This window comes from Lytechinus variegatus, chromosome 16 (assembly GCF_018143015.1).
Source record: "Lytechinus variegatus isolate NC3 chromosome 16, Lvar_3.0, whole genome shotgun sequence".
NCBI lineage: Eukaryota > Metazoa > Echinodermata > Echinoidea > Temnopleuroida > Toxopneustidae > Lytechinus > Lytechinus variegatus.
The window spans coordinates 10,913,834-10,938,638 of record NC_054755.1 but is presented as its reverse complement, the minus strand read 5'-3'; the positions used below and the strand labels follow the sequence as shown (position 1 = coordinate 10,938,638).

Sequence of the window (24,805 nt, the reverse complement as noted above, 5' to 3'; positions counted from 1 at the left end):
CACATTCACAAGACTGTGTGGTGCATTCCAATTTTTATTCTTCCTTCTATTAGGTGCAGGTGGAATCAGATCTGGAGGAACAATGTGATGAAATCAATGACCACTTTGATTCGGATGATCCTGGTCCACCACTCGATAGCTTGTTTTTATCTACTTGATCAACAGCTTGCGAAAGCTCCTCTCTGCAGAGGAAGAGAGGGACCTGAAAGCAGATTTCCCCTTTAAGGCAAGTTCGAGCATCTAAGAATGTGCATGTATAAAACCATAATCAATAAACTGATAAGGTTTAGACAAGTCAAAGGGTATAGGTCATATAGTGGAATTAACAGGTGATGAGATCTATCCAGGTAGCCCTCACAATCACAACTGGTATGATAGCTTAGACACTGTAAAAGAGTATTGTAGATATATGACATGAGGATGAAACACCCTAGGAAAGTTAGTGGCTTGAAATTAAAGTCATACAAATACTGTAAATAAAGAAAGTTTGAATAAAAACAAAGAAACTATAAATTAGAAAATGCACATTTCAATTCTTGAAGATCACTCACCTATTAAATACATATGATAGAAGTTAGGTTATCCAGTCATTTATTCTTGTATTTGTATTACGCACAGGAGCTGAAACCATTAGACGCAACTTTTCAGCTTGCATTGTATTCAAAACGATGCTATGAAAAACTACAAAGGCTGTTCAATTGGTATGAGGAGGAGCATGGAAAGCCAATAAAGCAGTCTGTAAGTACAATGTATATGATTGAATGCTTTGCTTGTTCAAATTGTAGGCCTATATTGACAATATTGTATTCACTAGCACAGCTATCAAAGCTGCACTTTGTAAAATTGTATATTAAAGTAGGTACACTTTTCTACAGCAAGATGAATATAAATTGCTATATAAAGTAGCTTAAATCGACATTCCACTTACACATATAACTGTAGAATTAGGATATTTTTGTATGGTTATCATAATCAAAACTGGTATGATAGTTTTGACATAGTCAAAGGGTATATTAAAGGCAAATAGTGCAATCAACAGGTGATGAGATCTCATCTCTCCACCACGGAAAGAAGCAAACTACATGTATCTACCCTTGACATTGCAGGCGTATTATGTTCTGTCCAACAGGTGTTTCTTGCTTTAAACATGTGCAGGCAGAGTGCCTTTTAATTTGTTTTCTTGTCCAAAACGGTCCCTAGAGCGCCAATGCACTCCCTCCTCCTCAAACATGTAGACTATCGTGATGATAGCTGCTTTACATGTAGTACTGATTCTAATTAAATGGTTTCAGATTTATTTTTCTTCTGTAATTTAGCATCAGACTGGTGTGTAATCATAAGACGGCATCAACTTATGGCCCTGCCACGCTGATTTTGAACAATGAAACAGCAGTCCTCCTGGATTACTATGTGAAGGAGCTGCGAGTCTGTACACAAGGATACGTAATGCTCACCAATAATATCGAGAAAAGATAAAAGGAGGAACCCGTCAGCAAACCAGGTAGAAATCGCTGCAGCTTGGCAAACAGATAAAATGAAACAGAGTCTATTGTTGTCGACGATTCAAATGGTAAATATATAGTCTAATACATTTCCGGAAATATGTTAATGCATACTCATTTTACATGCATGTATTTTTATGAAATCAAAACATTCTATTGCGGTAATGAAGAATACTACGTCTCTTGTAGATATGGTGTATTTGAAATTCTACACTTATACAGGTACTTATACTTCCCATACAGCTCAGCTTTTGATAGTAGGGGGAGGTCAACAGAATGTGCCTGGTCTCCCAAAGGCGATATTTGAGAGTTCGTGTTACCGCATTCTAATGGAGACATATCCCATACCGAAGGATGAAGTCGTGTGTTTCGTACAAAATACAGGTGAGTTACCAATCGACAGCGAAATATTGGTTTATTTTAGTCGTGCAGTCGACCAAGTTGTCAAAGAGGTGTGATATGAAATACATATTCTTGTAGAAAATTAATATATTCAGTAGGGGGAGGCCTGAAACTTGTTTGTTTTAGATTTCTAATAGAAAGCTGTCATTGCATTGTATTTTTAAGACATTTTCTTTTGGAAACAAATTCACAAATCATTACACCAGATAATGAGTTAAAAACATTAGGCACGATTTGTATCTCCATGTCAGACTAAAAAAACACAATCTTTGGTTAAATTTGTAAAAAAAAAATTCAGCATGCATTATGTGCAATCTCTTTGCTTTCATTGATTAAAACAAATCAAAATCATGCTGTTTATAATTAATATTATGGTGTGCAGTTAAATGGAAAAATAATCAAATATTGATTAGAGTTTGGGGTGGAGGAGGGGGGGAGAGGTATACAACCAAATATATTTATCAAATTTGATTTTTGATGTCATATTCCCAGTTATTTTGTTGAGAATACTACTACTAATTGGAAAATATACAATGTTTATTTGATTTTTTTCATAGATTCAAAGAAAGAATCTGATTCCAATCATAATTAATGAAAGTGCATTTCTTCATTGCTTTGCAGGTACTTTTGACGATGAGGCAAGGACAATGGACAGAGTGTCAAGGAGTCTCTGTTGGTTCACTGGAGAAGCAAGTCACGAAGAACCCCTGCAAGTTCTAGTTCTGATGATTAGGAATTTATAGAATACTCATAACTAGTCAAGGTTGAATTTGTGCTTGTCAGGCATGTTCAAATTGTTTTGAAAGTTAATGTTTTCGACAGACAATTGACCATTGTTTCTGTACCAGATAGATAGTGGAATTAAGAGATGATGAGATCTATCCAGGCAGCCCTGACAATCACAACTGGTATGATGGTTTAGACAAAGTCAAAGGGTATAGGGCAGATACATGTAAGGGAATTAACAGGTGATGAGATCTATCCAGGTAGACCTCACAATCACAACTGGTATGATGGTTTAGACAAAGTCAAAGGGTATAGGGCAGATAGTGGAATTAACAGGTGATGAGATCTACCCAGGTAGCCCTCACAATCACAACTGGTATGATGGTTTAGACAAGTCAAAGGGTATAGGGCAGATAGTGGAATTAACAGGTGATGAGATCTATCCAGGTAGCCCTCACAATCACAACTGGTATGATGGTTTAGACAAAGTCAAAGGGTATAGGGCAGATAGTGGAATTAACAGGTGATGAGATCTATCTAGGTAGCCCTCACAGTCACAACTGGTATGATGGTTTTGACAAGTCAAAGGGTATAGGGCAGATAGTGGTATTTAAAAGGCAAGTATGTACAAATGACATTCAGGAGGCTGTGTGGTGCATTCCAATTTTTATTCTTCCTTCTATTAGGTGCAGGTGGAATCAGATCTGGAGGAACAAGGTGATGAAATCAATGACCACTTTGATTCTGATGATCCTAGTAAACTACTTGATAGCTTGTTTTTGTCTACTGATTAACATCAAAAGCTCCTCTCCGCAGAGGAAGAGAGGGACTTGAAAGCGAAGTTTCTAACTTAAGGCAAGTTCAAGCATCTCAGAATGTGCAGGTATAAAGCCATAATCAATGTAACTGGTAAGATGGTTTTGACAAGTCAAAGGGTATAAGGCAGATAGTGGAATTATCAGGGGATGAAATCCACCCAGATAGTCCTCACAATCACAATTGATATGATGGTTTAGACAAGGTCCAAGGGTGTTAAAGTTTATATAAGTTGAGAGGATAAAACACCCAAGGAAAGCCAGTGGCTTGAAATGTAGAGGATCCATAGCAGATAAATTACAGCCATACAAATACTGTAAATAAAGAAAGTTTGAATAAAAACAAAGAAACTAATAAGTTAGAAAATGCACCTTTGAATTCTTATAGATCACTCAACTATTGAATACACAAAGTTAGATTATCCAGTCATTCATTCTTGTATTTGTATGTATTGCACAGGAGCTGAAACCATTAGAGGCAACTTTTCAGCTTGCATTGTATTCAAAACGATGCTATGAAAAATTACAAAGGCTCTTTAGTTGGTACGGAGAAGAACATGGAAAACCAATGAAGCAGTCTGTAAGTATATAATTGAATGCTTTGCTTCATGTGTTTGTAAGCCTATATTGACAATATTGTATTCACTTGCGCGGTTATTGATTTATCATCAAAGCTGCACTTTAAAAAATTGTATAATCAAGTATGTACACTTTTCCACAGCAGGATGAATATAAATTGCTATAAAAAGTAGCTTAAATTGGCATTCCAGTTACAAGTATATAACTGTAGAATCAAGACATTTATGGTTATCACAATCACAACTGGTATGATGATTTGGACATAGTCAAAGGGTATGGGGCAGATAGTGGAATCAACAGATGAGATCTCATCTCTATACCACGGAAAGCAAACTGGAGGCCTCTTCTGCGACCAAATGGATCTGCCAAAAAAAAGTTGTAAGCGGGGGAAATATTTGCAAGACATCTGATTCGATGCCAGGTAAACGAGACTTCCCAGTAACATTGTGGCTGCAATGGATGAACTTCAGAGTTTTTTAATCAAAGTTGGAACATTTAGAGTCAAGAGTAAATAAGTTAAATGGTTTATAAGTTCCAATCCTCCCATGCTCATAACTCTATACCAAACATACTGTATGGCTGTTTATATTCAGAGACAGATAGATACATACACAGATAGACAGATAGGTATAGATGGATTAATAGACAGACAGATAGAAAATAGATTGATGAAACTTCGCTTGTAAATTTTTCCAAATGACATTCTAAAATTGATCGTCGGGGCACACAACCCGTCCGGATACACAACTGGGTATAAAACAGAGATGTATACTAATTAGGTTATTAAGTATATATCTCTATGATATATGAAATATCAAACAGATTTAATGTGTAGATACATATTAGATAGATTGACAAATAAACAGACTTAATGTTCAATTAGGAATTATTTAATGATACTTTTCTTAACTTATATTGTTTTTGAAGTGATACTTGTTATAATACGATATCGACATCGAAAATAAGATGAGATTATTGTCATTATTTTAAAAAGAAATCTCTGTTAAGACGCGCTAGCATATAGCGCAGGCGCATTTGAATTGAATAAATTGACGCAATCTCGCTGCTTTGCGACACCTCCTGGCGATATGGATTTTCAATGGTTGGACAAGACGAGAGTGCTAAAAAGAGCGTTTCTCATTGGATGTTGTTTGAAAAGTAGGTGTGTCTTACGGAGATAAAATGAAGATAAAATGGTTTTCAGAATACCAATTCGGAGAGATTTAAGGATATTTCATCTCACTGATTTTAATGGGGATAAATATTATATTTTATCTGAGATAAAATGGATCTCAGAATACCACCCCAGTTGTCTTGATATCGGTCGAGAATCGTACTATTGTATGACATTGTTCAACCAAAATGGCGACTTCTGCAAGTTCTGGTAACTTCCAACGAAGGAGCTTTTATTTGCTCGAAACCTTTGTAGAGATGTTCAAAGGAGGCAAGCCATTTCTCTTTACTAAAGTAATATGCAAAGAGTTACCCACCACAACCCTAGAAATGTACATCAACAATCTTTCAAAAGATGATCTAAGTATTAGTAAATCATTGCAATCTAAGGTAGATGTGCGTTAGATCTACTCGTGTGCAAATAAGCCCTGGCCCTGGCTTGATGCGTCGCTGCCTACCATGTGACGTTAGATCTACTGTCTAACGTTACATGGCAAAAAAGGCAAAAAGGGTCACTGACACGAGAAAGGGCACCCATAAGAAGGCAAAGGGGTAGTTGCTAGCGGCATAAAACGGGTCATTCTCAGGTGAAGTGGGCACAGAACATTTTCTTAAGGGGCACTTTTTGGGTAAAAATGGGCAATGATTTCAGAAAGTGCACTTATTAGAACTTAGAAGGCAGAGCCAGAGGGCACTTGCTCTCAATAAAACGGGTCTTCAGGTGAAAAAGACACAGAATACGTTTGTGAGGGGTACTTTTCTGGGGTAAAGGGGGCAATGATTCAAGAAAGGACATGTGGTAACACATAAAACAGATTCTTCTCATGTGAAAGGGGCTAGGACATTCGATAGGGGGGACATTTTTTTTTAAAATTGGCACTTATATGAAAAAGGGCACTTGGTAACATCTACAACACAGGTCGTCTTTATATGAGAAAGGGTACTGTGTAATACCAAAACAGATCCTCGTCAGGTGAAAGGGGTACAGTATACGTTCGTGAGCGGGCATTTTTCTTGCGTTAAAAGGGCACTTTTCAGTGCTTCAAAAAGTGGGGTGCACTGTGCCTTTTGCCCTCCCCCAGGATTGCTGCCCCTGTTTTCATCTTCTACTCCTACTCTTTCTATCATTTTCAGGTCACATGTACGGGAAGCTTATAAACAATGAGAAGGCAACATTATTCTGTGAGCCAACCGATTCTCAAATTTTTAATTTTGATATGGCTGATTGACAAAGCGTATGAATATGATTGCCCATTTAACACTATATCTAGTTTTAATAACAATTGAACTTTTCCCAAATTAAGAAGAAATATCACAAAGAGAGCATGAGGAAACGAAATGAGATGGTACGATTATGGTGAAGCTGAAGAACCCCCTCCCCTTCACTACCACCCTTTCAGTTTATTTATGTGAATTCAGATGGGTGCATTAAGATTTCAGAACAAACAGAATGTCTCTTCCAAAATGGTCTGAATTCAAGAACTACTAGTAAGTGAATGTAAAATAATGCAGTGCTATCGAGATTTGCACTAGCATTAGTCTATTTATCAGACCACTTTAAACTCATAAATTCTGACATTTTGCCCCATTTTTTCTCTGTTCCTGTAAAAAGATTTTTTGGAGCATACCTAATTTTTAATCCTGATATATATACAAAGGTCTGGAGAAAAATTTATGCTTTTGTCTATGGTGTCGACAAATTCACTAACAGACCAGACTATTATGCATTGAGTAGTGATAATAATTTGATGGTTCGGAAGTCAAAGTCAAAAAGGTTATGTAATCAGTGAGTAGATTATTGTATTCTCTTGACTAAGTTCATTTAGACCCTACAAAAGAACTTTTGAAATTGTTTTGTTTTTAATTTGTGTATTCTGTAGAGTTATATAGACCTATTTTCTTAAATATTTAATCAATAATGAGAGCATTTCTCGGTGTATTATGAATATTTTATTGCAGATTGTTAATCAGTTGTTACAGTATGTAAGAATTATGAATAAATTTTAGTAAGTTATTTTATCCATATTATGAATGATGTATTTAATTGTTATTTTTTTCTCATAGGATATTGGCCAATATCCGACTTTAAAGGTTGGCAGTTATTTTTCAGTCAAAGGGGGAACAGTGGACAAAATGATGAACAAAATCAGTGTTGGTGGTAATAGCAAGGTATGTTTTTAATTGATTTATAATTTTAATTTTTTTAGTAGCATTGATGTTGAAAGAATTATCAATTGTTTTGAAACTTGACAGTAATTGTGCTTATTTTGTTCAGTAAAAAAATGTAAATATGAGTTTTGGGAATGTTATGTTTTTTTATTTGTGCTGTTGTTTGTACAGTTTAATATTGAAGGTAAAATATGTATGAAATAACTTCAACCCATAGAAGTACAAATCTTTCTAAAGATTACATTTAATCTGCTTTTGCTCTTGAAATTGGCAACAATCATAAATTTTCCATCAATTTTATACTTTGAAAAAAATAAATATGGATATAACATGAGTTGAAATAGTGATAATACAACTGTTTCGCTGAAAAGTTGGCAATTTGCATTTTTAAACAATGATTTTGTTGTTTTCATGGCATTGCCAATTCATAGAACATACCGGTAATGATTACCATAAGTAAACAGGCTTTTACTTGTGAATGGCATGTGGTATGGTATTGAGAGTGGTATAAAATTGTTAGTACATTTTTGTCTTTCTGATCATACATCATGTGTATTTGCTATTAGTCAGAATTAATAGAAACTGAAAACTGTCTCTAAAAGGAGACACTGTACCTCTATGGGTTAAAAGGCTATGTTTGTAATTTAAGTTAAATATGATCGGTAGTGGAATGTTTTTTTTTAATATTTCATTGATGTGTTATTCATGTTAATTTTTTTAATGAATCTTCAAAAGTTTGAATATTTCTGATGTAAATTAAATGGGTAAGAAACTTGCTGTTTTGTTTGAGTTGAAACAATTACAATTTATTTATTGGATGTATTGTTGTGAAGAGGGTGGGATATTTTTTTAACAAATGGTCGGGAACTGAAATTGAAATGTTGTATTAAATTGGCCTATGTATTTGCTGGAATTACATGTATGTTATTTGTGTGAAATGGGATTTGCCAAAATGGTTTTAATAAGTGAAGTGATAAAGTTTTATATTTCTACTGTATAATTTTTTTTACATATTTGTTTGTTTCTGTGGGTGGATGTGTGTGTGTAAATGGATTGGTTTAAATAATTTAATGTTGTGGGGAGTGAGGTGTAGCTATGATAAAATTGAGTAAATGTACAAGTATTATTATTTTAAAGATGTTTTGTACATGAATATTTTATATATTTCTATATTGATTATATAAATAACCAAAATGTTAAATGTTTTTTGTTCTAATATTTTAATTCTTTTATCAATAATGTAAATTTGTTTTGTGTATCTATTTGTAGTTTTTCCCAGTAACAAAGGCCTTTGAAGTGAACAAAGAAGTACTAGACAGATTTTATAACCCTCCAGTGGTTCGTTTGGGAGATATCAAAGATAGTCCGAAGAAGAGACGAATAACCTTTGAAGGACGTGTTGGTCAGGTATATGAAAGACAGTAATTTAAGATGATATATAATAAATATTTGTAGTAAGCCTGAGTCATGTCAATTATTTCATGAACCAGGGCTCAATGTTTGTGTTCTGTTTTGTATGTACATGTATTGAAAGCTCTCTTGTTTCCTCTCTGTTGCTGTGTCCTTTAGAGTATGTCAAAAAATGTAATTTTTTTAACCTCGTCCTATTTTTCATTGCTCTTTTACTTTCAAAAGTTGGTGCTGCCACTGTAATATAACAGTCATTTAATGTATTGCAATAGTAATGTTAATCTACAGCGTACAGTCAAACCTGTCTATTGCAGCCACTGAACAATAGCAAGTCGGTCATTTTACACAGGTTATCATTATTGACAGGTTAGACATTTTGTATTTATTGAACACATACTCCTACACATCACTACAAATAGACAAATTATGAAAAATATTTAACAAGACCCTATAATTTATGGATTTTGACATCTTTTAAATGTCACATAATAATTTTACAGTGCTGACTTTGAAAACTACTATAACTCACACTAGATGTTCAGTGATACTTGGTTACTCTTATTTCCACATTTTATGAATTAGACCAATACACTTACAGAGATAGGATGGTAATTCAACAAATACCCCCAATTCGGCCAAAGTTCATTGATCTCACATGACCTTTGACCTTGATCATGTGACCTGAAACTTGCACAGGATATTCAGTGATACTTGATTACTCTTATGTCAAAGTTTCAAAAGTCAGATCAATAAACTTGCAAAGTTATGATGGTAATTCAACAGATACCCCCATTATGGCCAAAGTTCATTGACCTTTGACCTTGGTCATGTGACCTAAGATGTGCACAGGATATTCAGTGATACTTGACTACTGTTATGTCCAAGTTTTATTAACTAGACCAACATACTTTCAGTTATGATGGTAATTCAACAAATACCCCCAATTCGGCCAAAGTTCATTGACCCTAAATGACCTTGATCATGTGACCTGAAACTTGCACAGGATGTTCAGTGATACTTGATTACTATTATGTCCAAATTTCATGAATCAGATCCAAAAACTTTTAAAGTTTTGATTGTAATTCAACAGATACCCCCAAATCGGCCAAAGTTCATTGACCCTAAATGACCTTTGACCTTGGTCATATGACATGAAACTCAGGTAGGATCTTCAGTAATACTTGATTAACCTTATGGCCAAGTTTCATGAACTAGGCCCATATACTTTCTAAGTTATGATGTCATTTCAAAAACTTAACCTCAGGTTAAGATTTGATGTTGACGGTGCCGCCGTCGGAAAATAGCGGCGCCTATAGTCTCACTCTGCTATGCAGGTGAGACAAAAACTATCATGCTTGAGCAAGCACTGCCAACTGAAACAAAGGGTGTGAAAATTTGGCTGGGTTGGAATTAGCCTTCCAATTTCTGTCAGTTTTTGAGAGGCAAATCCTTTGGAACTTGCAAAGTTAAGGGTGTTGTGATAAATTAATGATCAACCATGACCAGTTTTGGTCGTTTAAGCAAATTTGAACACAAATTACCCTTGTTTGGGGCAGCATTTCAACTTTATCATGTGGATCTCAGAAATGTGTTCATGGGAGTCTGGGGAATAGGGGGCGAGGACTTACGTAGGGGAAGTAGGTTGATGGAATAAGGGTCAATAGAACTGTAACCGGAGTTAAAGAGACAGAGCGGAATAATTGGTCTATCCAGAGACAGGAGCAGATGTCAGACAGATATTTATCGTCAGGGCACTCAAGAAAAAAAAACAAGAATCAGAGAAGAAAAATGAAGTTTTTCTTAAACCTAATTATTTGTGTGATTAGTATTCTGTTAACAAGTTCACAAGATTCTGTGGGTATGTGGACCATACACTGCAGTCAAAAGATCCTCGCCACAAGGTTTGCTCAAATCTATCCTGTGACAATGTTAACTTAATATTTAAGAAGAAAAAGTAAAAGGCCAGCTCATAATTGCTCTAACATCATTAGGTTATGTAAAAAATAGAGAAAAAGAAAATAGTACCAGGGTCCGGTAACACAAAGGTTGGCGATTAATCGTATGCTTGATTTCCAACTTACATATTGTAGTCAATGGAATCATTCTTAGAAAAATGTCGTACGATCATTGCTACGCTTTGTGTTACAGGCCCCTGGAATGAAAGAAAAAAAATTTATACACATTTTATTCATGAAAAAAGATGGTTTCTTCAAAAAAGAAATATAGAATTAAATTTCTAAAAATATAGACACACCCCTATAAAAATCTAACAATTCTTATTTCAAACTCTTTTTACTTGTCATTTTAAAGATTTTCTCCATGGTCTATCACAATCACACCTTGCATCCATCAAGGTATAACATATGCCATGGAAAAATATAATTCCCCTTAACCATCAAGTTAAAAAAGAGATAAGAAAATATATAAAGTGAGAATCTAAAAAACTCTGTACAGAACAAACAGAGAATTATCCACCAAATCAAATACCAGTAGTTTAAACTCGTTTGTCAAATTGAGTATCCTCAGAGAAAGTGACCCAAGACTTTCCATGTCCGTAACTCTTTATTTCATCACCTGTTAAAGATGAAACTTGTTTTAAATTGTTCAAGTCGTTTTATTCTCATAAAATTATTTCACCCATTTCGTTTTGGTCCCTTTTGGCTTCCTTTGATATCAATATTAAATCTAATGGATTGATTCCTCTTACAGAGGATTTATATCTTATGCTTCATGTACATTACAATGGTACCTCAAAAGACTGTTGCACTGTGCCTCATACGTATCTTCTGAACCTTCTGAAGTTCACACCGGTAGGACAGTACAATTTAAATCGCCAGTGTTTCTTGCTTGTTTGGCTGAAAAACGGCTATCTCACACCAAACAAAGAAGATGAAATGATGCGCCTAGCCAGTTCCTCCAGTCAACTAGTCAATAGAGTCCAGCCACAGATAGTTCCACCAGAGGGTCTTCAGCAATTGCTGCAGTTCTGTTTGGAACAGGTCCGAATAATGGAAGAGTTGCCATGGTGACTGCTCAATTTTCCCAGTGTTGTGATAAGGAAGAGTGGGAAGCACAGATCTCCTGTAAAGGTCTAAGAATTTGGTGTGGATAGAGATGAGAATATTTGAAAAATATTATCATGTAATAACAAGGGTGATCAGGACGATTATGATCATGACACTCGTAATGATAATTATAACATTAATCATGTTAATAATTAACTCACAAAGGATTATGACTTCAATAATAGTAATCAGCGATATAAGTACTATTGATGAAAGTTAATAGTGCTTGAAGTCTTTTCTAAAATTGATCTGGCCAAAATGAAACTGAAATGTAAAAGGGAACAAATTACATGTATCATGACTCAATTGTTCAGAGTTGATACTTCAAAAGCCATCTCTTCTCTTAAAATTCATCGCATGCATCTTCTTTGAATCTCCGGGAGGGGGGGGGGTTCTCATGAGTAGTGAACCAGACGCTCAGGCATAGTGGACAATCATAAATTGTAAAATATTACTAGCTAACGATTCGCCAAGTAAAGGTTTTGTACCATGATCACCCATTTCTATCCATTCTTTTAGCCCACAGACTCTTTGGTGATAAGTGCTTTAAAAATAAGAACTGCAAAGTATGGTTTATCATCATCATTATCCATTAACACTCATCAGAATGATCATTATTTCATAATTCCATCTCAATCAGGGTTTTGACTCACCATCCCTTGCTAATTGCCCTTGAAACAATTAAGACAGTTGGAAACTCAAGTAGGCATGCTTGGGTGCTCCTAGAGTGACTGCGACATGGATGTTGATATCAAGCAATTACAGTGGAGAGATGCCATCAATTTCTTGATCCTCTGAAGAGAAAATAAGATAGAAAATGAGAAGTCCAAAGGAAAATATCATTCAAAGCCAGTATTGAAAAGTCATCTTTAAGACATAATCTGGCCATGGACGCTTAAAACATGGAATGATCGCCTAATATTGCAACACTTGATTCACACGGACTGGATTCAAACATTTTAGATTCATAGAAATCATTTAATAAATTGCGCCAATTAACAAAGGCTTTTCCCAGTCATTTAGTCATTTATTGAACTTCTTTTCAGGGTAACCAGATGTCTGGCGTTTCAAGGGACAGTCCGGTATTTCAGCAATTGAGAAAGTATAACTTATTCCAACTGTCCAAATCTGGTCACACTGCTTCTTCAGCTGTCTCTTGAATGTCAGGGGCAAATATATATTCTGTATTATGATAATCATTTGTACTTTCATCTTGAATTTCTTTGGCCAAACAAATCTATGAAAATATTAGTTTGGTCAATGAATTGCATTTGTTTAGTCAGCATATATTAACATTTAGGTGCCTAATTTATGTAGTGAATCTTCATTTTTTATAATTTGTCTTACCTGGTGAACTTCACCTGATGGTTTCTGCAGGATTCTAGAGACTGTAATAGTCTTTCTTGGTTAAGACATGAAGAGAATAGATGGTATCCACAGCAATGTCTGGCAGGAGGGTGTCTGGAGTCAAGAAAGCCATGCTGAGCGTAGACTGGAATACTATCCATGAAACACTCATCCTATGTACAAAGTTGTTCTCGGAAACCTGTGTGTGCTGAAATAAGAATGGTACATGTTTGGCTAATATCTCTCATTTTAGCAGTCGATTAGTTTCTACTCCAGTTATATTCCTTGATTGGTTTAAAAATGAACTGAATTCTTTGAATTATTTTCCTCCAATTGAAAAGAAAGTTTGCAGGCTACGTAATTTACTTTCAACAAAATTGAGTGCCTCTACGAAAATATGCCCAAATTTTGTCCAGAAATTTTAACTACAAGATCCATGGGTTGAATCCCGTAGTAGCATTCACGTCCTTTGGCAAGGTGTACAAAGAAGTTCCTAAAATGCTTGAGCGCAAGAGAAGCCATGCTAAAATCGGAGTAATGGTATGCTGTACTTAGAATTACATTTTAAGAACTATATAAATAAATGTTGCATGTTATTTTTATTAGACTAATTTTTATTAAAATTTTAATGAAAAACAGAATGAATAGAATAAGTATGTTTTATTACAGTAAGTAACATATTACTGACTTTGATTGGAGTCAAGTGGCTTACCTTGGCTACTGGACTTTAAATGTAGGCTTTGGTCAGGGACCACCAGGTTTTAGTAGACGGCACCTCTATGCAGACTTCTCAATTCAGTCATTCCCATAGGCTTTGTACAGGGATGATCCGGTTTCATGGCACAACTGGTGGATGGTTGGAAAAGGTGTGTCAGCATCCACTGAAGGTTGAATGAAGTCCAGAGCACTGCTTTGGATAAGCACATTTTCACAGAGAAGAAGAAGCGGCCAAAGATGAGGAAGAAGTTCACCTGCAAGTACATGAATGCCATCAATGGTCAAACAAAATCTCATTAGATGCGTAGAGTATTATTTTAATGAAGCATCTTACGAGGGAATCTCACTTATGATTTGCTCTAAGCCAATTAGAAGACTGAGGATTTCAGTAGCTCATAAATAAATAAACGATGAAATTCAAATAATAAAATTTGAAATTCGATTATAAATAATCATCATTGTAATAATTATTTATAGTCAAGTTCCAAATTTGATTGTTCTTCAAAACAGCATTTGTAACATTGCTAATCGAAGCTACGTATATGTACATCATACAAAGCGGTTCAAGGGTCAAGCTTATTGTATGTGCGGTGTATTTGAATGGATCGAGGGATCTACATGAGATCGGTCTGGTAAAAAACTACTTTTTCACCTTTTTTATTAACATATTTTTTGCACCTTCATACGCATCAGGTGTATAGATAACTTAAATCAAACAAATTTACATGATTTCCATCTTCAAAGATGGAATTCCTAGAGAAATCCATCTTTGTTTAAGTGTCTCATATGCATATGGGAGGGGGTTCAAGGCTTTGTGATGAAAAGGTATATGTAAAAATATTTACAAAATACCATCACAAAGTCCTCAAGGCTAACTCAATCCTGCTTGAAATTTTGATGGAATAAAGTCTTTTTTGGTGTGTATTTACACTCTCCCTGCAAATATGTTTTAGAATAGGGCTAGATATATTATTTCAAACTTTCTTCATATATTTACTTTCAATTTCAATGAAGGGTGCATATGGAACTCTTCCCGCAAACTGTATTCCAAGTATTATTAACATTATGAAAAATACGAAACATTTGGCTTCCTCCTGCTCATACGCACGGGCGTCCGTCGATATAACACATATTTTTATGAAAATATGCACCCTTTTTCTTAAAAGTTGATGGAGAGGGAGAAAATTTAATCGTATCAAGTCGGGGTATTCAGTAATGAGTACAGGAGAAACTATATTTCACTGATTTTCATGATTCATCCCATTTCATCAACTCATCTATTCGTGTTTTGGGGCTAATCTTTCCCTTACGTATTGCTTTTTGGCAGAAGTTCTATGGAAAATGCACCGTTTTTCACACAAACTTTGAGACACTCTGTATTCATCCCCCCCATTGCTCGAGAATGAATGGGCAGCTAACGAGGGGGTGAAAGATTTATTGAAGAATGAAATGTATATTTCATGAAAATGAAAGCCATTTCCCCATTGGATGTTATCTTGAATACGCGTTTTTAGATGAAGTTAGTTGTCGAATAGACTCTCCTGGCATTTGAGGTCTCTATCAGTGAGGTCACTCAGGATCGTCATGCCTGAACCATCAGCCGGGCAGGGGTCGCAATGGTAGTATGATTTATGCATAATGAACTCGATATATACAATAATCTTGTCCTCCCGTTAAAATGAATGTGAATTTTTTAACAGAGCATTCAACAGGAGTATTGTAGTACACATTTGTTTGTTATAAGTGAGTCCCTCCAGTGAGTTTGATCACCCCTATTGTGAAAATGTAAAACCCGTAAGTTGTAACACAGTCAGCTATTTGCACTCAGGGTCACTCCATGACCTGTGTGTGCGTTCAAGACTTGTAGGTATCACAGGCCTAATTCATTCCCCATAGACTCATGTGTTAAATTGGCACTTTAAAAAATTCATAATAAGGATGAAATTCAGGGGTCAAATGTTTACTACCAGTGGATAGGATATATATCTGGCAATAAATATCTGATCAGAAAAGGGTCCCTCGACCGGCTCATTTTAAAAAATAAATTGGCGTGTTTGAAGACACCTTCGGGGGGGAGCAGATTCATCACCTCAAACAGCAAAATAGCCCTAATCCTTCCGCCAGTAAAAATATAGTCCAAAATTTGTGATATTTCTTCCCAATTTGGGAAAAGGAAGTTCAGTAATTACCAAAAATAGAATCAGTGTTAGATGGACAATCATATGCATACACTTTGTCACTCAGCCATATCAAAATAAAAAAAATAGCAATGGGTTGGCTCGAATGAATATCTATGGCCTGCCACTAGTGATTAGGCCCGTGTAACCTGTACACGATTTTCTGTCTCATTTAGGCAGAAATCTTTCATAATGACTTGGATTTAGATTACAAACTGTTGAAGCCATACCTTGTAAAGATCCAAGGAAAGAAGCAAATTGGTCAAATAACAAACCAGGTTGAAGAATTTCTTTTTTTTCTCAAATAACATGGAAAACATAGATTATCTTTAATATGTCATCTTTGTAACTTAAATTTCTACATACTTCCTCCAGATGATATAATAAACAAGGAGAAAACATTCTCAAGAGAAAACTTGGAAAATAACTGGTGAGATTAATGGATACAAGGTCGTATTTACCTTAAGTGATGGTGGAAGCAAAATATCTTGAAGAATGGCAACCACATTTTCAGATCTGTTGTCTTGAAGAGATAACTTTGAGATGCAAGCCACAAGTCAAGATGAGAATAGCCTTTGAAGTTGCAAACAAATCACAGATTCTAAATGTGGAAAACAAAGTGGAGACATGCACAGATAACCTAAGTGTGCAGTTACAATGAAGTTAAAAGGCAGACTCACAGAATCAGTGCAGTGTCTCTGCATTCATATACAGCTAGCCAGGTCCTCCAGCCTGGGATAGGAATGTGGATAAGTGCTCTAGGATCGGGATGTGAGCAAACGGAATAGAAGTGGCATTTGAACATGAAAGCATATGCTCATTAGAATGCATTCACGCAAATAAGGCTTGGAAAGTAACTGGATTGAAAAGCCTTTCAATTCAGAGTGCCAAGCACAGATATGCCAGGGAAATTGGATGAACAAAGAAAGGTATTGAAGTGAATTGAATACAAGAAAACTTGGTGGTTAGCTGTAATTTTGTATTGGAAATTAACCATTGACCACAACAAGAATAGACAAATGATTCCACTAGCAAGGATTATGACAGCTTTTACAGAGGATGGCTTACTTTTTTTTTTGGAATATGAGGTAACTGTAGGAGTTTATTTTGAACACAATGTATTGAATGATTCTATTATCTTTGATGTTACCTACTCCTTTATTTATCTCATGCTTCACATTCCAGCTTCATTGCCATTCTTTAATCTCCTGCTTTGCATTCATATAGCAATGTTCTTTTCTTCATGTTCATTCCATGGTTCAGTTGACTTACTCTGAATGGTTTAGCCTTTAGTAAAAATAATGTTTATTTATAGAGCTCAATAATATTCATTTGAAAGCCTTTTATATTCATGTACTTCCTTTTGTATACTAATTTATATTATTTGAATATTTATTGGTAAATGTCAAGTCCACCCCAGGAAAATGCTGACTTGAATCATAAATAGAGAAAAATCAAACTAGCATACTGAGTGCTGAAATTTTCATCAAAATTGGATGTAAAACATGATATTTTAAAGTTTTGCCTATTTTTCACAAAACAGTGATATGCACAACTAGGTGAGTCAGTCGATGATGTCCATCACTCACTTATTCTTTTGTTTTTGTTGTTTGAATTATACATTATTTCATTTTTTTAGAGATATGACAATAAGGACTAACTTAACTGAAAAATAGAGTATAAAACAATGCTAATAGTAATACCACATTTCCAGGGATGAATTAATCGTTGTATCACTTGACAATGAGGAGAAAATTACAATATTTCATATTTCATATAATAAAATACAAAAGAAATAGTGAGTGGATGACATCATCAGTCTCCTCATTTGCATACCAACCAGGATGTGCAGATAACTATTTTGTGAAATTTTGAAATGTCATAACTTTCTTATTTTAGATGCGATTTTGATGAAGTTTTCAGTGTTATTTGCTTGTTGGATTTTTCTCTTTTTATTCAAATCAACTTTTTGTTGGGGAGGACTTGTCCTTTAAACAATCAAGGCAATCAAGGAGTCAAGTTGTGTCTTGTTTAACTCTGTAGGGATATACCATGCCCATATGCTCGCCAAAGGCCACCCTACATTACAAAATAGAGTAATTTTAAGTGATACCTTTAAAGTAAACATTCTTAGTAATATGATTTTTTTGTTGATGGGAGAGAATTTGAATGAGAGAAAAAAAAGGGGTCAAGGAATGGTTTTGAAAGTGGAAGTCTGACCATTTTTTGGATTTTGTACATGGTTTGGATAGAAGTGGCGAGCTACACATAGTGATGCTCACACATCCTCCCCATTTCCACAGCCCCTGATTAATACCACTTTTTTTAAAGACTTTGTTCTATTTACCCTGGGGAGTGCTTCATCAATATTTTCATCCGAAAAGTTGTCAGATCTGACATCTTTCCATGGTTTTGATTGGCTTAGAAGCACCGTTCCTATGGCAACTGTCGGATAAAATGGGATTTGTCGGATAAAACGTCAAAGTCCTTTCATGAAATGCCCCCCTGATTACAGTACACATCATGCACTATTGCCTCCAATTACATCCCCCCCCTCCTCTCCAACAAAACAATATAACCATCATTACCTGAACCATGGACCATGCCTGAACTAATCTGAGAAGACTGGTTACTTCCAACTCCAAGTCCACAAACAGATGTTAAGATAAATCACTTCCGCATGTTATATGACAGTTGTGTTGTTGACATCTGACACTGCACTCATCATTCCTTGCACCATTGGTCGTCTGAAAGAAACAAGGTTTTTTAGTGGACTTTATTTTCATTAAATTGCTCTTATGTTTACACAGAAGTTATTTGTTACATTATTACTCTTTGTCTTTGTGTCATAAAACTACTCCCTACTTGTGAAATGATTTCACAGATGCACTATATACACATTTCAACTAAAAATGTGCAAAGTTTGACATGGGGACATCTAGAGGAAATATTAATTAACTGAAAAGCATGTAGAGGCCAAAATCTCCAGTCTCTCCCTGTCAAAAACATGGGGTTTAAAGATTTTTCTGTCTAGAATTCAACATATTAAATTCATAAAACTTTAAAACAATAAGTTTTTTGAAAATTTCTGGACTTAAGCTGGTTATTAGCCCAGTTTTGTTTCAGGGAAATGTAATAAAGTACATGTATGGTACTGTATTTCCAAAAAAAAATATCCTAAAACCAATTAAACTTGGCTATGAAGCAATCTTGTGAGACCATCTAACCTGCTATTACTATTTAAAACCCCAAAACAGTTAAAAAAAAATCTTATGATGAACGATGCTGTTATGAAATGCTATTATTTATTGTAAATGATTATGTAAAGATGTCATGTTGAGTTGTCACCCTGTTATAACTGAAGAATTAGTACTTACCTCTGATATTTTCCAGTAATAATGTATTTCAGGGAAGCTGGCTGATTGTCAAACAAGTTTCAGGAATCATCATTTTATACGTCCTGTGATAGTTAGGGTTGGAATTGATTGTGACGTCATAGTCGTATCGGCCTTTGGTCGGCAGACTATGAGTGACGCGCATACATTGTGACGTCATAGTAGTTTCACGTTGGGCGGGGTATTTTTGACCAATCAGGGGACGGAATTTTGGGGTATAAATAGGGAGCGGGAGGCACAAATTCGGCACAACTTGTTCCAGACGCCATCTTGAAAGGTCACGGTCATCTCCATCTGTAAACAATTTTCTTTTCTTCTCAATTTCAATCTCGAACCTCTCACACTGTAAGTACTCATTTATCATGATTCTATAGGGGAAAGAAATATGAGGTTGATGTAAACTGCTTCCTAAAATTGATTTTAAAGAATTTATAGGATAAAAGATTTTGTGAAGGAAAAATTGATTCTTGAACCCTGGATTTTAAAATGAGGGTTTTGTAAGAAATTTCATTTAAGAGGTACTTTAATATCTAATGAAGATAATTTAAATGATCTATTATGTGTATGTTGAGATAATTTTCACTGAATTGTTGTATTGTTTTTGGCATTAGATTGGAGCAATGGTGAAAATTTTTTAAGTGTCACTATTTTGGCCTTTTAGTTGAAAATTTTATAAGTGTCACTATTTTGGCCTTTTAGTCGAAAATTTTTTAAGTGTCACTACTTTGGTTCTCATACTCGGAACATGGATAGATAATAATCACTCACTGCATTCATTGTGTATGTAATTATTTATTATAGAATCAACTAAATACAAGATGATTCCAGCACCAGTTACGTGTAGGGTCTGGGACCCTGGCATTATAAACAAATATCTCTGGCTTTAATTATTATAGATCTTGAACATTGAATTTATTATTTACTCTTAGTCTTTGGCTAAGACCTGAAGTTGAGTGTGTCTCATAGTGCCTTATATTCATGATTTGTACCAATTAATTTTTGAATCACCATAGAATGTATCATAGATCAAAATATTCTAAGTATTGACACCTTGGTCATTTCATAGATCAAAAATATTCTAAGAATAGACACTTTGGTCATTCCATGGTATGAAAAATATTCCAAGTGTAGACACTGTGGTCATTTCATGGTACAAAATGATATTTTAAGTGTTGACACCTTGGCCATTTCATAGATAAAATATTCTAGGAATAGACATTTTGGTCATTTCATGGTATGAAATAATATTTTAAGTGTTGACACCTTGGCCATTTCATAGATGAAAAATATTCTAAGAATAGACATTTTGGCCATTTCATGGTATAAAAATATTCTTAGACACTTTGGTCATTTTGTATTACTACATGGATATCAATTTTCTTGTGAATGAAATCATTTATGCTTACTAAATTTTCAAATATAATAGTCTTGGTGGTGTCACTAGTCCCCCCCCCCCCACCATCACAACCAGAGGTTCTAGGTGCTGAGGAATGTGACAGGGAATGGCAATGAGATGAACTTATTGATGATCATTCGATGGAATTAGTCGGAACATAAAGCAATTTATGATGAGATAATCATTCTTCTAGGCCATCATAGAGGCCTATAATCTTTGATGATGAGCAGAGGAAAAAAAACAGGATTGAAGAACGTAGATGCCCCACCCCTCTCTAACTCATCCGTAGTGCACCATCATGCTTAATTTATTTAATGTTTACATATGTAAGAGATACTAGAGTTTCAACTCTGAAATGGTCCAGGTTAAACACAGAAAGTTGTTTCTTAGTAAAGATTTCTCTTTGCATAGTTTCTGGGAGATAGCATCTCTGAGGCCAGTTACTATAAGCGATGGTGATCAGAAAGTTTAGTAGGCATGGACCGACAGAGTGGTCATGTTTACATGTTTGTGGCCAGTTATTTGAGTTCAGGTTACACCCAGGAGGGGAGTGTTGGAGTTGGTCTGGTTTTGAGACAATTGGAAATTTAAAGGAAAGGTTGTGTTGTGCGCTGGTCGCATCAACATGTTTTAGGAAATTGAATTGGAAAAGAAGAAATAAAACTAAGAAACTAGGTTGGATTTGTTTGGAAGACCGCGAGTTATAATAACAGGCCTACTCGGAGATAAGTTATGGTATGAATGAATTTGAAATAGAAAGTAAGGAATGTGAAATTAATCTAATGTACCTTAGTTAGTAAGCCTGGCTTAGGCTTATAGAATTTTCACTTCTCTTGGAGTGAACCAGTTTACTTTACTATGTCAGATTATCCCGAGCTCAATGTATATAGGCCCTAGTCCTAGATGTAAAAACGTTTACATGTAGCAGACTACAATCAGTATTATATTAAAGTTCAAGTCACATGTTATTACAAAATATTCCTAGATTAATTTATTTATTGCAGCACTGCCTGACCATAGACATAGGCCTAGTAGTAGTAGGCCATGCGTTTTGAGTTGGGCCCATTTCCGTTACAACTCAAATTTTCCTCCAAAATCGCACCATTTTATACAATTGTATTTTTTTCTTATGTTTGACATCCAATACCCATAAAAGTATATATATTCTGAAAGGAAATTGTCTGAGGAATTCAAAAATGCATTCAGATAAGGCATAGGGTAATGTCATAAAAAGTTAATGGTCAAAATATGTGGAAAACTGTAAAAAAAACATACTGCCCAATAAATCTGAGAATCAGATAAACTTTACACCCTATAGGGAAATAACATGCATATTTCAACTCTCCAGAGTGAGACCTTTGCAGTGATATATAACTTGTTGGGGATAACTCTACCAAAATAACTGGGCGCAATCATCTTTTAAAACCAAATTTCACATCACAATTTTTCGGGTAAATATTTCTCAATGCTTAATTTACCCCTAAAATATTAATTAGTCTTGCCTTTAGTTGCGTAAATACACCTGCAAACACTAATCAGTATATTATGATATATTTACTGTGGTTATTATGAATAAAAAATGATTTCATTTGACTCAAATCGTGGGATTTGTCACCTCTTGGCTCAAAGACCGGTGGACCACACCACAGGTTGACAACTGAGAGTCAGGTTTAACATATACAGTAAATATAGGAAAAATGTGAATGCACAATGAAAAGTTTTCATTACTGCTTTAGCTTATTTAAACATAGTGTGAACAACAACAACTAACATTTTATAAATAAATCCATACACCTGGCAAAAATACTTTGATTATGTTATTTTAGAGTGTTATATTTTACATATACCCTCTTGCTCAACATTCTGCAGGACATGGTCTCTTGGTACTGGGTCAATTGAATGTCAATGCACAGAACATATTCTACATGTATGGGTACATTTAACTCTGTTTAGTTTAATCTTTGTACCAGTTTCATTCTCAAGTAGTTTTTTGTTTAGTTTTTTTTTATAATTTGGAAAAATATTCTCTGAACACTTTTGTGCCAGCCAAATATGTGTCATCTACTGATTTATAGACGCAGTGTGATGTAACATTAAGAAAAAAGTAAATAGCATCAGATGAGGGCTTTATTGCAACAAACAAGTTTTCATTAATTAAAATTGCATAAAAGGTGTATTTGCTATCTGTTACATGTATGTTTCCAGAATTAAATCTGAAGATTCAGACACATCAAAGTTATCACTATCGGTCTACGCTGTCAATATTGAAGCCATGAGGTCATAATTATTAAAACAATATATTGATTTATCTCTGAAGCATTTAATTACTTTGTGCTTTTCTTTTTGAAATTTTTGCAGCTTCTAAATTTTATTGAAGGTGTAACCCACAACTATATTTTATCTCTTCTCATTTCCTATACATCAGACAGTCACAATTTCAATCATGTTAATTTCATGATTTACATCAATTAATTATACTAATTAGCTTAATTAGGTATCCTTTAAACTTAAAAGTTCAAATTTGACCCACTTATGATTGAAGAATAAGCCAGTGAGCCCCAAAACTATTACATATTTAGGTACTGTGATGTTACACATTTAGTTTCTTAATGAAATGAAAATTTATGCTCCCCTCGTCTACCACCATGCAAAAATTGCCAATTGATGTTACATAATTGCTAATTACTGGTAAATGAAGTAATCTCAAGTATTTCTTTTTCTTTCAAGTAATTGGTATAAAGATTCCCTTTAATATGATACCAAATATACCCATGTAGCACATGTATTTCAAGTTTTATACCATTAATTGTTTCTGTGCTTGTCGTGCAAATGTAACGATACCACCTATTTGCGGGCCCAACATAAAACGCATGGCCAGTAGTAGTACTGTCACTGATGTTGATCAACTTGATGGAAGCCGAGTCATGAGAGAGACAAAAGAATAGATTGATTGAGAGTTAATGAGAGTAAATCATTTAGGCCTAGGCCCTAGCCAAATTTACATGTAAGTCTCATACTTATCCCACTCCAAGCAAGATTCGAATCTTGCTTGGAGTGGGATAAGTAAGAGACTTACATGTAAAAGCGAGAGGCTAAGTAAGACAGTGCAATGAGAGGCCCGATACGAGTTGAGAATGGCTGCTTATAGTATAGGCCTACATGGCCAGCCTAGTGCATGTGAGAGAAATTGTCAAAGTATGGAGTAGTTAACGTGCATTGATAATACCGGTACCGGTACATGTGTGACGTGACAGTGTGTATGACGAGAGCAAGTTGCAGAGATGAGTTCCGGGATGAGTTAAAAGACTGAGATGAATTAAAGTCAATTATTAGTTACAAATTATACCAATTAATTTAGTACAGAATATTTACCAAGAAGTCTTGAATTGTCTCTTGCTCAGTTTAAATGAAGCTTGTTGCACTTAAAACGGAAATCTTGGTAAATTTTCTCTTCAGTCTATAGAGCACAACGGATGAGCTGCTTGAGGTTGTAGTTTGAAAGCGCACGTGGGGAAAATAAAATGAGTTCAAGCGCGCGCGCGCGCTATATAATTAAGCTAGCTAACCCGGCCCGCCCCCCCCCGACACGCAAAACTCTTAGCCAATCAGTGGTATGCATTTCTGTCACGTGTGCATATATGATTAATTAGAATTCTCGCTCTTGTTAAAGTCTTGTATTATTACGTCAATTGATATTATGACGTAGTTTAAAGAGAAATGCCAGTAGTTGCAGTAAACACTGATTTCATGAGAAAGTCTGTAAAACCAGGCTTAATTGTCAGTATATCATCGAGGATCTAGATCTGGTACAGTTACATAAACTGAACTTTGTGAAATCTTGAAATCTACGCTGAAAAATGTTCACACTGAAGATAACCAACACAGATAGGCACACGTGGGACAGTGTATTATAATTGATGGAATAAAGACCC

The 24,805-nt window shown here is 35.0% G+C and overlaps 1 protein-coding gene and 1 long non-coding RNA gene across 4 annotated transcripts; one reads left to right on the top strand and one right to left on the bottom strand.

Annotated features, from left to right (window-relative positions):
• The first annotated feature begins 407 nt into the window (after positions 1-407).
• LOC121429741 lies at positions 408-13,326 on the top strand. The gene is made up of 5 exons (XM_041626941.1): positions 408-3,513; positions 3,906-4,025; positions 7,262-7,366; positions 8,636-8,773; positions 13,219-13,326. Exons 2-5 carry the CDS (start codon positions 4,014-4,016, stop codon positions 13,324-13,326), a joined length of 363 nt encoding a protein of 120 aa, XP_041482875.1. The 5' UTR covers positions 408-3,513; positions 3,906-4,013.
• LOC121429742 lies at positions 10,054-24,360 on the bottom strand. 3 transcript variants are annotated; one of them, XR_005971966.1, is made up of 8 exons: positions 24,246-24,360; positions 19,460-19,542; positions 18,671-18,829; positions 16,544-16,683; positions 13,901-14,159; positions 13,189-13,396; positions 12,495-12,635; positions 10,054-11,867 (listed from the first exon to the last, which is right to left on the bottom strand). It is a non-coding gene; the product is annotated as an uncharacterized LOC121429742 (long non-coding RNA). The 3 variants fall into 3 exon arrangements; XR_005971965.1 differs by lacking the exon at positions 19,460-19,542; XR_005971967.1 differs by lacking the exons at positions 16,544-16,683; positions 19,460-19,542.
• Between the last annotated feature and the right edge of the window lie 445 nt (positions 24,361-24,805).